Source organism: Anguilla rostrata, chromosome 1 (assembly GCF_018555375.3).
Source record: "Anguilla rostrata isolate EN2019 chromosome 1, ASM1855537v3, whole genome shotgun sequence".
In the NCBI taxonomy this organism is placed as follows: Eukaryota; Metazoa; Chordata; class Actinopteri; order Anguilliformes; family Anguillidae; genus Anguilla; species Anguilla rostrata.
The window spans coordinates 76,409,085-76,424,526 of NC_057933.1; the positions used below are offsets into that span (position 1 = coordinate 76,409,085).

Sequence of the window (15,442 nt, forward strand, 5' to 3'; positions counted from 1 at the left end):
TAAATATCCATTTATGTCAAGATTTTATTCATTTATATATGTGGACATTCATTTATTTTTACATTTTTCTTGCATTTATTTTTGGGTCATTGATTTATTTTATTTTTTGTCCTCCATACTGCCATACAACCAACATTTTCAGACAGCAGCGAGTTTACTGCGTATTGGGGGACTTCTTGGTTGGGTTTGAACCACACCTGTAATGCCCCCAAATCTTTGACTGACAGGTCTTACCTTTAAAGTGAAAATGTAAAGGAGGGATTGTATATTCAATTTGAATTTCTGCAGGGTTTTGCGTGACCATGCGAAAATTATAAAGCGAACGAAAGCAATGCCATTACATTTGGTCACCCTTGTGCCACAAAAACATGAATATTAAATGGTAAATGGCCAACTGAATTATCGTTTCATTTTTGTCATTCATAATGAGTTTACAATCAAACAAATTGCTATTTCAAATGTGGTTTTTCATTTCCACTTAAATTATGACGATCGTCAGATAGCCTATAGTGCGCACATTAACCAAAGGAGGGATTGAATTTTCATTTGAATTAGCCTATGTAATGTTTTTGCGCCGATCGAATGAAAACGAAATGCAATTGCCGATTTGTATTTTATTTGAATTTTGGCGCGGATATGCTTCCATAATTTTGCAGACCAACCAGCACTTCTGACTGTTGAGACAGGAAATATGTTGATTGATATTTCCAGCCCAAGAAGTTTGCCATACAAATGCATTTGCTAAATATAAAACAAGAAGTACTTATCACAAACAATAAAAATCGAGTTACATCAACACACCTAAATTTGGCTAAAACAAGAGAGTATTCCCGGAGTGTGTAGTTAAGCGCACACCACGTTCCGCACTCCAGGCAGCGTCTCATCATCTCTACCACTTCATCTTTCAAAAAATATTTTGCCATTAACCACCAGAAGTGTAAATCTAGAGCCACTCACTGTATGAACACTGTTTTGGAGACAGTCAGTGTGGGTTACACATCCCAGGTTATACATATAACCGGTTGGAACGATTTCCTTATATCCCAATACAGCAACGTGCTATCGATATTGTGTAATAATTATGCATTCAGTATCTAAATATTTGACCGTTGAGGGACTCACCAGTGTTTCAACGAAAGGACAAACTCACTGAATCTTCACTTGTTTCTCAAGCCTTCCAATGAGTTTGAAAGGAAGGTTCGCACCTTAATCATCTACTTCCTGTCCGATAAGTTTCGTTTTCTACAGTACACCACTCCAGTGTTATCAGATTTGAAAACAGTGAACCCAACTACAGCCTCAACCCCGCCCAGAAAACGCCTATCGTACTTATTTTCTCCTGACGAACATGAACGTGTTTATTTCATTAGCACTTGCAAGCTCACAAATATGGAGGAATATTTCGACAAATTAAATAAATAAATACACCATGAAATGTGGGCATAAATAATGAAATGTGGCACGAAATGTAGGCCTACGCATGTATTTATTCATTTAATTGTTTATTTATTTCCATGACGCTACGTGTGCGACATATTGCTTGAAATTAAAACCGTCACTTTCACCCATCAAAGTTGGGAGGGCGAGTACCAGAGACTGTAAAAAATATGGACAAAGCTACTGTGACGTCACGCACTAGAGGCGGGTCTCTCAGAAATACTCAACCTATCACTAAGCCTCCTGTGTTTTGTGTACTCGCCTTTTACAGTCTCTGATTTGAACACACCTCTGGTCAAGCTAATTTCAGTTGTCCCGAGCTAGATTTTCAGTGTGCCAAAATGTCTTTTTCAGGCATCATCCTTATGCTAGCTCAGCCTGATGCTCCCGCGCCCTATGTTCCTTCCTTCTTTGCTACATGTCAGAAATTCAAATGTGTTGCTTCTTTTATTCAACAGCACAGGCAGACGGTATAGCACCATGGGCTCAACAACACATCCAGCGCAGCCATGTTAGAAATTTCTTCTAATAGTTTCGCAGGCTATACACTAACAACGGAATGCTGCCTCCACAGGTCAATCATAGAGCTCCATTGAAGCTCATCCTATGTAGAGACCAGTGCGATGGAGAAATTTAAATACAGTCTTTGGAGTATCACAGTGACCCACGGCAAAAATAGACTTCACTGAATAATCTGTAACTCCAATTTCTGACAGTTCTGCTTGCATGAGTCTTCTCTCTGCTTGATAGTTGGTGCATTCATTCCATCAAAACATGCTTCACAGTTTCTGCCTCTCCGCAGATGCATTTTCCATCCGGGTGTTTACCAGTCAGTGCTAGCCCATGATTTAATGCACAATGACCCAATCTCAGGCTGGTTATTACCACATTGTCCCTCCTACTCATTCTCACATTTGATGTGAGATTCTGTGTTGGTTGTATTGAAAAATAAAACTTGCCTTTGTTTCCCTCCTCCCATTCTTTGTGCCAGAACTTTACTGTTCCTTAAGCTCTTACACTCGGCCCTTCCATACAGTACTTCCAGATCTAAATCCTTCCTCTTCACGGCTCTTTTTGCTATCATATCAGCTTCCTCATTCCCCTGTATTCCTACGTGAGCTGGGACCCAGAAAAACCCAACAGTATTCCCCAACTTAGATACTCGATTTAGCATAATCAATATTTCTACTATTAGGTCTGGTCTGGCCCAACCTTTCCCACCTTTCAGTGCCATTAGTGCTGCAGAAGAATCTGAACATACAATTACTTTTCCTGGCCTAACTTTCTCCACCCACCTGAGCGCCCACAAAAGCCAGCTCTGAAGTGAAGACTGACACATGATTTGATATCCGCTTTCCAAGATGTATCTGCAATTGCGGAATGCTTACTCCTATTGCATCTTTTCCATTATTCAGATTCTTGGAACCATAAGTGTAAACATGCAGGAAATCAGGTAATTTAGATTGAATACACAAATTCCCATTGTCAAGCTAACATCTTCCAGCAACGTCGGGGCAGAAGAAACGTAATTACCTAACGTTAGCTATAGTCTGAAAGTTCATGCCGAGTCATCGTAAGGCTAACGTTACGGTGCTGGCTGCTGACTTTTGAAGGATGCTTCATCATTTCACGGATCTGAAGTGGGTAATACAGTATGATTGTTTTACGTATTCACATGTGAATAAATAACGCTAGCTAGATCAGACTTCAGAGTTGTATAGGCAAAGCTTTTATTAAGTGACATTAATGTAACATCAGAGTAGATAACCGTGCAGTTGTTCATCTTGGGAATCCTGCATGACTCCTATTACCAGAGGTGGGTAACCCAGCTTCGAAGAGTTCAAAAGACTGACCATGTATTTGCTCCATCACCATGCACTTAACCAACTGATTCTAATTAGCATAACTCTTCAGCATGATAGGAGAATTAATTATTGTAATCAGCTGGTTTAGTTCATGTTGGTGGAGCAAATACATGGTCAGTCTTTTTACTCTTTGAAGCCGGGTTACCCACCTCTGCCTATTACGTATCTGCAACTGTGGTTATAACGTAAATTAGGTGTGCGTAGTTGTTTTTTTTAAGTACATCACTTTAAGGTTACGTGTCTTAGCTGCTTGTAATAATCAAATAATTACATTTTTCACTTGGTCGCCAGCCCAAGCCAGCAGTTCAGGAAAGATGCCCAAAGATGTGCAAATAGGCAACTCTAGGAGGGTAAGTATATTTTAATGTAAATCTTATGCATTTTCATTTCTGCATACATAACTGCTTGGAGATTCACCCGACTTACCTGTATTTTGTAAGAGAAAAACATTTCGTATTGTAAGAGAAAAAGTTTTTGTATGTATGTGTATGTGTATGCTGAGCAGACAGGCCCCAAGAGATGAGCAAAACAGGAAGCACAGGATGTGACTGAGACAGAGGATGAAAGGAGACTGTCAACACAAGACCCACTCAGCCAATTCACCCATCTGCTTGCTATAAAATTTGACTAGATATAACCGGCTATAAGCTAGATTAAAAAAGTGCCCCATTTTTTGCCAGGAAATAACTAGCATAGTTCCAGTTATAGGCTTCCAAAATGTAAACCTCCTTGTGCATGATGAAAAGTCTGAGACACTGTATTTAGAAGCTGCCTGTCACACACCTAACTTCAGAGAGCTTTTGATAAACTCTCTCATTCTTTCTTCTCTGTTTGCAAGCTGAATAAAGTCCTACGAGTGAACAAGTGCTTGGCCTTTTGACCCAGAAACAAAACTTCACCAGTTGAAGTGAAGGACGGAACATGATTATATTCCTTCAAATTTTGCATTTATAAATGGCTTCTCATTGAACTTGCCCCAGTGCTATTGATGTATATCCAGATATGACTATGCAGGATCTGGATCACAGATTAAATTTATATTTTCTGTTAGAAGCAGTTTCACACGTGGCAGCTCGGAAATCATAAGTTACTATAGCTGTTCTCATGAGCGAAGTCCAATTGTTAGGTAAACTGCTACACTCAAAACATTTAGGACGAAGAAGGATACAGTATGATAGGCTTACCCAGTTTTTCTTCAGGATATGCAGCTAGACAGATTCAGAGCTAGTGGGACTTTCCAGCATGACCATAAGACTCACGTACAAAGAAATTGCAGCTTTCATTGGGAATCTTATCTTTTAGGTTCTGTACTTGGTTGCATAACGTATGTTTCTCCTGCAGTAAATTTTCAAATTTACTCTTTCTCATTAACTTTAAAGATACTTTTAGAACTTGACATTTTAGTTTGCTAGCATAATTTTAAGATAAGACACCGGTCCCAGTTATTACTTGCAGCATGAGAGAGAGAAGTGGAAAGGCGGGTACATCTCTGTTATGGAACTGTCTGGAATCTGCTTTCAATTGCAAGAGTATTTCAAAGCACAGGTTCATGTTTCTCATTGCTTGGAGATTAAACCCCATTTTTAACAAAAGACAGGGTTTCTCAGTGGAAGAATATGGGAGTTAGTATTACACATGAAACTGTTAAAGAATATTTTAATATTCTATATGTAGAGTATATAATGTAAAACATATGCATTAAACTGATATTCTTCACAAGGGTTTTGGCTGGACTGGAAATATCAGGGCTCGTAAACAGGGACTAACACAAGAAATATAGCTAACTGTTCCTGCCATACTGTCTGTAATATTACATGTCCCTTAGCCTCATTAGAAATCTTCCATCCACGCTGGTATTACTCTGGTTGGTAACAGGTGTTTTCAGCACTATATTACCATGCCAAACTCTTATTGCTACAGTATTGTACTTGGTAATGCACCTCAATTCATTTTCAGGTGATGAACCAAATTGGAATGTTTTGCTTTCAGCTCTTGATGCAGTTAACATGTCCTAACAAGAAATTAATTACTGTTCATTTGTATTGAGAACTTGAAAAGCTGGTAATTGTCAGAACACTGTGCTGGATGTTAAAAGTTGTCTCAAAAACATGTTCAAACATAAATGAAGAGGCAGATTAGAACAGTTCTTCCTGATATGATCATGGTTATGAAACTACACAACGTTTTTTAAAAGCAATTCTTTTGAATATGGCTTATAGATTTAATGTGAAAATGTGCAAATAGTGATATGCAGTTCTGCTCTCAAAATGTAATGCTTTCCATGAACTTCCTGACAGTGTTATAACATGAGTCACATGAAGGCCTCAATTCAAACAAATGAACAGCTTTGCTTCTTTCTCAGTTTTTGAATCCATTCAAAGACTTCAGCAGAGTCAGAACATAATGAGAAATAAGACAAAATGTATTAATAAACACCACCCAGAACTTTGGTTGGTCATTGAATTGTTTGTTGGTCAATGTAGCATGTTTGATTAATTAAAGATAACCTTGTTTTAAGAAACAGAATTGTAGGAAACTAATCTGAAGGAAAGGATAAGAAACGTTTGCAATTCTCCAAATAAATCGAAGTCTATACTGAGCTGAGAAAAGGCACACTTTATTAAAGAAGACAGAAAAAAGGAAAAGAAATAACAGTGTTGGGAGAAGCAACGTCAGTTCTATAAAACTTCAGTGATGATTCTAAAGACTTCTTAGTGTGGATGTAGTCTTTACATCGTTGCACAAGATAGATAAGTTACACAACTTTGCCCAAGGGATTGATTAGAGTAGTTGGGAGAGGGAAAGGTTCTGTGTTGCCAAGCAACCCAAGCTTGTGGCCAGGCAACATGGGCTCCTGTCGTAACTGGGTCAGGTTGCCACAAGAGAATTGGATATGTTTTGACATCAGGCGTCTCCTCCCCACCTACTGTCAGTCCCAGAACAAACTTTCTTTGTACATTCAACATGCCCTGGCTTCCCTAAATTAGAAGTGAATCAGACTGAATTTAGCTATTTTAAAGATTGAAGTGATTCAACTGGCAAACAACAAATCACACAGTACAGAATAATTCCCTTCTTATACTGGGTGCATTCTACTTTATGGATGATAATTGATATGATTATTAAAAATTACTGAATGGAAAAAGTAAACACACAATATTATGGTTATACCCCCAAGAGCCCCAAATTCCCACTACAAATCCCACACAAAGAAGGCATCATACACTGAAATATTAGATTAGCCTATATTGTCATACACCAAACTAAACAAATTGTTATTTTTTAACTACTTTCATTGAGCTGCCACTGAAAATAAGAAGTGCAGAAAATCAGTTTTCTGTTTAAATTACTAAAAAATGTATAGGTTGACCGCAGAAGAAATTAATATGAAACAGTTAAAGGAACATTTTTGCTTTACGGAACTGAGCTGATGAGTTCACTTGACTTCAGTTATTCAACACAAACAGCATTGGTTCTGTGTGTTCATTTCAGACCACTTTTCCCCCAAACTGAGAGATGGAAATTTGTGACCTTGTAGCACAGCGAAGCAGTGAATGAATTAAAAGAGCACTTGCATCCCCCCTCCCCCTGCATCTGTCATTTATTATGTTTAGAATTGCTATCAGAAACAAGTAGGTAACATACCGTAGGTAACTAGCTAGCAAGATAAGCACTTGGCACTAAAATACATAGCTATGGTTATATACGTAGCTATACATACTGTGCTTGACTTAGGAGTAAAATATTTAAAGAGGGCCAGTTAAACTGTCAGATCTCTCAACTGATCAAATGTCAGAATTCAGTATTCAACATTGAACTGTCATTAAAATGTATTAAAGAAAACCCTGTTGATGTATCAAATTCTTGTCTAGTTTTTAAAGCTGATTGAATTATTCGTCAAGCCCAGTGGTGTGGTGATTCTTCAGGGAATATCTGTACACACGTTGACAAACAAAATAGTCATATGTAACTTTTAAAATACATGTTTCACAGCACCCTCATTGTTTGGGTATAGGGTTGCAAAAGATTGTTCATTCATTTTTGTTAATTCCCATATATTCCCATTAATTCCCAAAGAAAGTTTCCACCCTGAATATTCATGAAATTTTGCAACCTTATTTGGATGAGACAGGTTGCCATGGTGATCTCAGCTGGATCCGTCATCCGCTTTCAGTGACTTAAAATATCTTGAGGCCTAAAGAGTCACAGCTTCGCTTCATTGTCTCCATTTCTTCTGAAACATCTGGAATGAAGAACAAATCACATCGTTTGAGATACATGCTGGCAGATATGCCTTTCTAAACAAACCACAGCACATACGACAGCTACTGTAGGTCTTTACATGACCAGAGATTCTTGTGCACAATAGGTGGGCTATTGACCAGGGTGACTGCCATGTAGGACACTACAACCTTAGACCTGTGAAAATTAACTAACCTGTATTTCCTGACAAAATAAGCCTCCTGAAGTTTCGTACAGCAAGTCAAAAAACAGCATTGGTCAGAGGGATGGTCTTGGACTGTTTGAATCTTTTGTGTGGTGATGATGTTGGTCCACAAAAATGTGTATGTTATGGGAACACACAGTTCCAAACGGGAACCAGACTTGGGCCCTGTTTCCGATAACGACGGAACTTAAACTTTTAAGATGGTTCTTACGATACATTGCAGCTAATGTACACAATTTAAACAAGCATTTCTCAAAACACCTTCTTGTTGTTACCTTTTGCTTACAAATATTGCACCAAATTGTTGAGTGAAGGAAATGTAATATTTAATATTATATATTCATTTAATGTCACCTAACAAACAATTTTGGTATATTTTGTGCTTTCCCTTGTCTGCATTGGTTGAGCACTGTCTGCTTTTTTGTTAACAGATATTACACAAACAAACACAGTATGTTTATCTAGCGGAAATCTTAGCAATTAGCATTCATCCATAAGAAAACGAGCTTGGTTTCCGGGGACATTGACAAAGTAAATGATGGGAGTTGAACAATCGAGTATGAAAGGTGTCAGACATAGAAAACTTACTGACACATAAACATCACGCAGAGAGGAAAGCTTAATTAATGAATTAGTATCCTGCAACATGGAACTGAGATATATCCTCATTAAATTTATCAGATATGATAATCAAGGAGCGACTGCACGGCCCAGCCACCTCTCAACCCAAAGATGCACCAGGAGGGCCGGAATAATTAGGACATATCGTAATCTGCTGGTTCAGTATACGGTGTACAGAGTGTCCTTTGACATCCTCCTGCAGTCTAAAAGTGGTTTCCACTGGTTACCTGGGAGGCCAGTGAGGTCTTCTGGGATCTGGTTTAGAGCCAGCCTCAAGGAGGTTGTCATCTGTGTCTTAATTTCTGTCACAAGGTATTTCTATAGAGTAATGATTGAAAACAAATATTTAATAGTTTTCTGTGAAGTGATTTTGTATAAAAGTAGTAAATCTTAGCTAAAACAATTTTTAAAATTCATTTTTTCTACTGTGAAAAAAAGCACATTTTCAGGCAAACCACAGCACATTTTAAACAGAAAAACATGTAACATTTACTAGATTGCAGTAATCTTCAAGATAATTTCTATCAATAGAATACAGACCTGCAGATCACTGAACTCAACCAGCATTTTCTTCAGGGACTCACGAAACATGCCTATTTCTGATTTCACAATTGCACTTTCCAGTTTCTCTTGTAACTTCAATAAAGCATCTTTTCCGTGGATAGCAGCGCATTCTGAAAATATGTGACACATTCATGCATTCATTTCTATTAATAAAGGAATTTAACATGTTGCTATAGATGAAAAATGGATTTCTTAATTCCCAAATTTCTACTATTGAGTGGTCAACCTTCATATGTTGGCATCATGGTGTCACGGATTGAATCACTGACGGAATTGTAGATCAGCTTCTTTCTCTTTAGGATTTTCTTTTCCAAATTCCTGTGCAATTTTCTTTGCTAGATGATACAAAAGGGAAGAATTATCGGTTCACTTGTGAAATGTAAAAAAAGAGACTGCATATCTACAGTAGAAGAGGCTTTAAAAGGGGTTCTTTCTCACCTCTGTTCTAATGTACACCAGACGCAGGTATTTTTCTTTATTCTTTGTTCTGTTATAAATCAGGTCATCTTCTTTGATGAAGTTCTCTTGAAAACGTGCTAAGCACCCATTGATTGATATTCTCGAACCTCCAGTACTTGAGAGACAATTTAAAATGATTTGTTGGTGTTACTTGCAAGTGATACTTTAGACATATCAAACACAAAAATATTGTGGTATGTTCTGCTAATAAATAAGTTTTCCGTGTATCAATGCTCCCCTCAGTCTGTTGTTGAACCCTGACTGCTGTTTATGGCATGACAGCCCTAGATGAAGTTCCCCATGAAGAGTGGGCTATAGTTAGCAGGGTTGTCCCTGTGTGATCACACAAGCAACTCCTGGTTAACTGGGAATCTGGGGCCGGTTGCATCAGCTGTGCAGTAGTAAACAAAAAAAATTATAAGCCTAGCTGTAATGGTAATCTCTACTAAGTTACAATTTATGTAACTCATCCTATGAACTATGAGCCTTCTCGTCTCCATCATCCTGGATATATGGTTGAAAATATGACTGCAAACCTCTTAGTTTGGTAGAGAAAGGCACTAGTTTCTCCATTATAGTCTATGGGGAAATTAAGAGGTATAGTACACTGAATGACATATTGGTTGCTGAAACTTTAGCAATAGAAGCAAGCGGTTGCGTCTGTTCTATTTCATAGAACTGAATCAACATCAGCATAATTTTTTGAGACTGTACATTACTTCACAAAGAGCTTATGCCCTACTAAGTTTTGTGTTAAGGACATGTGGTACAACCAAATTTAGTAGCTGCCTAGTTACTAACTAGTAGCTAGTAATCCTGTAGTGTGAACTTTACATTCCAACTTAAGGGAGAACTTACGAAAAGCTGATGCAACTCTACTCTGCAGCCGCTTTCAAATGACAAGCATCAAACATTGCATTCAACGGCAAGTAATGCGGTGACAATGCAATAAGAAAAATCAAGTGCTGCCAGCTGTTGAAACTTGGTGTCATCCATCCAGTAAGGCCATTGTTTCAGAAAACTGTTACAAACCCTGATAAGCAGTAGGTTCTCTGCTGTATTAGGCTAAATTGTGAACTCGCTTTGTGAAACCGAAAATCCTGGGCTTACCCCAACATGTTCTTCCATGTTTACCTCTGCCTGCTTCATACAAAGCTGTGATGTGATTGGACGCACTACGCAAGGTCAGCTTCAAACAAAAGCAAAGTTCAATACAATTTGAATGTTGAAGACTGCAACTTCTTTCGAGCTGTGCACTACACCAGGCTTAGCTTTGCTGCCAAGTCAGGCATGTCTAGCTGTTTAATGCTTGTCGTGTGAAAACAGCTTAACTGCTAAACAAAGTGCACAGCTCTGATGCACTGGCTGCGCAGCTTGTTAGCCGGACTGTAGAGTGAAGAGAAATAGTCTCTGACAGCATGGACTTGGTGTGCATGGTGGGCAGTGTCCAAAATGGAAGAGGAAATATATATGGAAGAGGACCATAATATTGGTCGCAAAAAGGAAAATTCAAGATTCGAACACTCACCGAAACATTGCCAGAAAGACATCATTCATCCGTTTGCACATGGGTTCTGACAGAGTGTAGTTCAGATCAACTACCACTCCTTTGCCAGATCGGTAATAGCCATCATTTTTACACAAGGCTTTGAGCGTCTTGTACTGGCCTCTGTTATTATACCATTTCTGTACAAAAACCAAAATACAAATGAAAAATCACGATGGAAAGATTTATGCAACAGCCATCCCTTTTTCACCGTACAAGCTGCTTTGAATTTACATTAGGTTTACAAGAGACTGCAGTTGAGTAAGAGTATTTGCCAGCACATTTTTAAATGTTTAGTAAAAGCATCATTGTAAAATCTGATATTTTATTTTATTTTTTTGTATCTTTCAATAGTACTTGCCAGTGTATAAGTGTTGTCCTTAACCCCATCCACCCCCATGTTCATTGACAAAAAAAAATTCACATTGAATGCCACAACTATTCTCAGCCAGCTGTGCAGGTGCAGATACTGTGAGAGGAAAAGCGGAAATTGGACTTTGGCAGAAAAAATGCCAGTCCTCTTGATGGCTTTGGCTGGTTGTCCATTGGGCAGTCAGCAAGTGGTTGTCCGGGCAAACAATTGAAACACCAGGTGGTAATTTAGGTTGTTGTTTATTGAAACAATTGTTTGAATAAAGAGCATCATCCCACGAATAGGTTAAGGAAATAAATAAAAGCAATTTCTGTTAAAAGCAATTTCTGTTTTTCACTACTATTTGGATAGCAGAAAATGCTGAAATGCATTTAGCAAAAGGTAACAAAACAACAATTTGCTGATCATATCAAACTCATTTTTTGACCTATTCAAGTTAATCAAGTCAAAGCCTATTTATGACACGGCAATATGTGGCCATATTTCATGGCATTGAACTGGGCAGCTACTGTCTTGAAACTGAAAATTTTAATTGTTTATTTCACCTGAAGATTGAGGCTCTATAAATTTTTATTTATTTATTTATTTATTTATTTATTTATTTATTCATTCATTGATTCATTCATTGCTGGCTACAATGTTAGGAAGGCTCTCAATTTCCCTGACTTCAATCAATTCTTTTCGACATTTAACCTTTTCCCGAGAAAAACTGGCAGTTTCCAGCTAAAACAAACTCACTGGTTTCAGCACTCTCTCTGTGGCGTTGCTCTGGCAGTGTTTCTCTGCTTCCTCTGCTCCCATCACCAGACCTTCCTGGAGTTTTGTGTGATCTCTGCTCAGAACTGAATTCAGTGTAGTGCAAGTCTTATCCAGGTCCTTTTCAAGTCGCCTAAACTCCTGGGGATTTGAAGTCTGAGCCTGAAAAGGGGCAGTACTTACTCTCACATAAAGTGTAACTTCTGATTTTAAAGTGAAATATTACTTAACCCTGCATATTTAAATGAAAGCACCACCCAAACATTGACATTCTGTTGATAGCTAGATTAGAAAACATTTGCTGTTTATATTTAAACTATTTTCAATTTTGTGAAATGGTGTACTAAAGTTAAAGCTGTGAAACTAGTTATCTGGATTTTGAATTTAGACGCTAGCTGGCTGTATGCCAGAATTCACGCAGACTGTCTTTAATGTTCCATTTCGGACACAGCAGCTATATGAAACACAGTCAGCAATAAAATCATATGTGTTTTTAGTTCTTTATCATAGTATTTAATTTTTATAAATATGTTAAAATATATATCTTGATGGAGTAAAAACACACCTTTGAACTGAGGGCATCCTTTGAAAAGTGAAGAAATGAAATGATTCCAGAAACCTCAGATACATAATCTTTCACTTCCTTCACGGAATGGGAGACATACAGTTTCTTAATGTGCTCCATCAGCAATGGCAATTCTACATAAATATTAGAAAAAACAGTTGGTTAGCACTTAAACCATTTATTTTATCTTCACATTGTGATTAAATATATATGCCTATGTTAATTTGTTTTATTTTATTTATTTTTTTTACCTGTTTCGTTGCGATCCAGAACAGCTGACTTCTTTTGTTCAATTCTCATGAATTGTCGTGAACTCACAGTGTACACATCAAAGAAGCCATCTGAATTCTCTTCATCACCAAGCAGAAATTTCTGTAATCAAATATTATAATTGTTAATCATACATAATTGTTTAAGGTGGTTGTGGTCTGTTATGTGCAGTGTTGAGGAAGCTGCTCTGAAAATGTAGTTAATTAAGCTACCAATTACTTGATACCGGAAGTAGTTAAGCAACAGTGCAGCTAGGGATGAGCCGATATGAACATTTCTTGTGATATGATTTTGATTATTTCAGGCGAAACATCGGCCGATACTGACGTCGATACCGGTAGTTTTGTGCTTCTGCTTTGATAAATTTTATATTCAACTGTTTAAAATCTTGCCATTCTACTGTAAAAATACAATTTTAATTACTGAACTTTAAAGTAATGCAACAAAGTTAGACATTTATTTTTATGACATTTCTTCACATTCATCCAAGTTAAAATGCATTCCTCCAACTGAAACTGTATTCCTGAAAAAATGTCAAATAAAGAGCATTCCTCCAACTGCAAAATAAATTTCTGAATATCGGTGTTTCCCTTAGACAATACAATATTACAATCTTTTTTAGAATAAAAAAATAAAGATTTTTTAGAATAATCAATAACAATATATTAGATCAAATTAATTTACATTGGATTAAAGTGCCAGGGATTTGTGTGGTCAAATATTACTGAAGCATTGCTACTGGAGGTAAAAATAGAGACACGCCTGGTATTTGCTATTTTTACCAAGGTTTTATGCATTTGTGCATTAATGTTAATATTCTTCTGACTGTCTGCAAACCATTATTACATCATGAATAAAGGGATAAAAGCTTAATTAATATTTGATTGGCCATCCCCACATATGAAAAAACATAAATTATGTAATCTAAGCACCATGCCAGACGTTGTCTAACGCTACTGTTTTTATGCCCAGAACCTCTCTAGATAAACTATTAATTTAAGAATTAATATTTATGTTATTTTAGCTACAGGTTTTTTCAAGTTGATTTCAGAGGAGAAACGATCAATATGAGTTCTCATGAACTTACATTGTTCAATTTTCTTAATAAATTACCAAGCATTAGCTAACCAGACACATTTCTGGCACTTGCTTGTTTCATGAATCCAAAGCCATAAACTAACCAAACTACAGCGAATGGCTAAAACCTAAAACAGCCCATTCCTTTGCCTAAATTGCACAAACAATCATGCCCCAAATGTTTCCTTTTTGAAAACGATACCAAACCTGCCTTGAATTACTAAATAAGTTTACAGCCAACTTGTGCTGAGCAATTAACCGGTTTTTCGGTGTTTAAGCAATTAATCGATCAACGTCAGTTTGATTGTTTGAAATGTCTTAATTCGGTGGATGAATGGTGTTTTTCTCCAAGCTTGGTGCGGTAGTTTTTTTTAGGCAGCTACTCACTTGAAAGGTATACACACCTGAAATTCACATATTTTTAAAAACCAAAGTCATACTGTAGTTTATGCAAGTGGTTTGCTGGAATATGCAGGCACAGCATTGGAGCCTTTGAAAATAGATTATAGGTTTAAAACTCGTTTTTTAGACGTTAGTATTTAACATTTCAATAAAAAAAAATTCAAAAAGAATTTCAAATGTCATTATTTCATGGTACGATCACTTGGTCCATATTCTTTAAAAAATTAAATAAATAAAATAAAATAATAATAATAATAATAATACAAAACCGTGATTAATTCCCAAAATCCAATCAAAATCGAACCAAAATAAAAAACACTTTCCTCTAAATGTTGTAATTATTTTGCAATTTTGGATGACATTCCCAAAACTTTTTGATTATTTTATTGCCATTAGTTTATGGCTATTTTTGTATTCATGGAAGCAAGATGAAAAGCAAATCTGAGTTAAAGCTATGACACTAAAACTCACCTTGGTTTTCTGTTTCAAGAGTGCACTGATTTCCTCTTTAAATCTCTCATTACGGAACAGTATACATGCTTGTTTTTCTCTTCTTTCATAATCAGGATCCTGAAAAATATGTATTAATGTTAAATGTCAAATATTAAATATTTCCCATGAAGTATTCAATAGTTATATAACCTCTACTTACCTCAGTATCACCTTCTATTTCAAGATCCTGATCTGTGACGTGAAAATTCCTGGCATAATTAGAAAAGTCATTCAAAATTAAAAACATAATAGGTCTGTTTACAGGTGTAGTAAATATTTCTAAAAGAGTTAATAATGTAGCAGCTAACTCTTTGATCTCCTCGGGTTCGATGATATCTGTTTTGGTGCAGATGAAGGTGATATTGTGACACTCTCCTCCTCCAGCAACATTTCTCAGTGATTCATCAAAGATCTCGTCAGCAACTTTCTCAGACAGGGCACGGTTCATGTCATTCACAATCCAGACAGAGGAGCACTGGCTGAGACACTGTGGGATTTAAATGGAGAAACTAAGTTTTAGCATTGCCCTTTGAAAGGGGAACTGGTTGGCAAGACCTGGATGTGCTCG

At 37.0% G+C, this 15,442-nt stretch overlaps 1 protein-coding gene and 1 long non-coding RNA gene across 15 annotated transcripts in view; one reads left to right on the forward strand and one right to left on the reverse strand.

Annotated features, from left to right (window-relative positions):
• The window catches only part of LOC135235873 (nuclear GTPase SLIP-GC-like), a 130,675-nt gene that overhangs the window by 21,637 nt on the left and 93,596 nt on the right, over positions 1 to 15,442 (reverse strand). The window contains exons 9-11 of one of the 14 annotated variants that reach the window (XM_064301865.1): positions 15,183 to 15,361; positions 15,035 to 15,083; positions 14,854 to 14,952 (exon numbers count right to left, since the gene is read on the reverse strand). The exons of 11 other annotated variants lie outside the window; for them this stretch is intronic. In XM_064301865.1, coding sequence (XP_064157935.1) covers positions 14,854 to 14,952; positions 15,035 to 15,083; positions 15,183 to 15,361 — 327 coding nt within the window. Of the gene's footprint in view, positions 1 to 1,122; positions 1,270 to 14,853; positions 14,953 to 15,034; positions 15,084 to 15,182; positions 15,362 to 15,442 lie in introns of those variants that run through there. 2 more of the 14 variants (XM_064301876.1, XM_064301940.1) reach the window with 2 other exon arrangements.
• LOC135242037 (uncharacterized) lies at positions 2,718 to 3,880 on the forward strand. Its single transcript, XR_010326203.1, has 3 exons — positions 2,718 to 3,089; positions 3,604 to 3,652; positions 3,808 to 3,880. It is a non-coding gene; the product is annotated as an uncharacterized LOC135242037 (long non-coding RNA).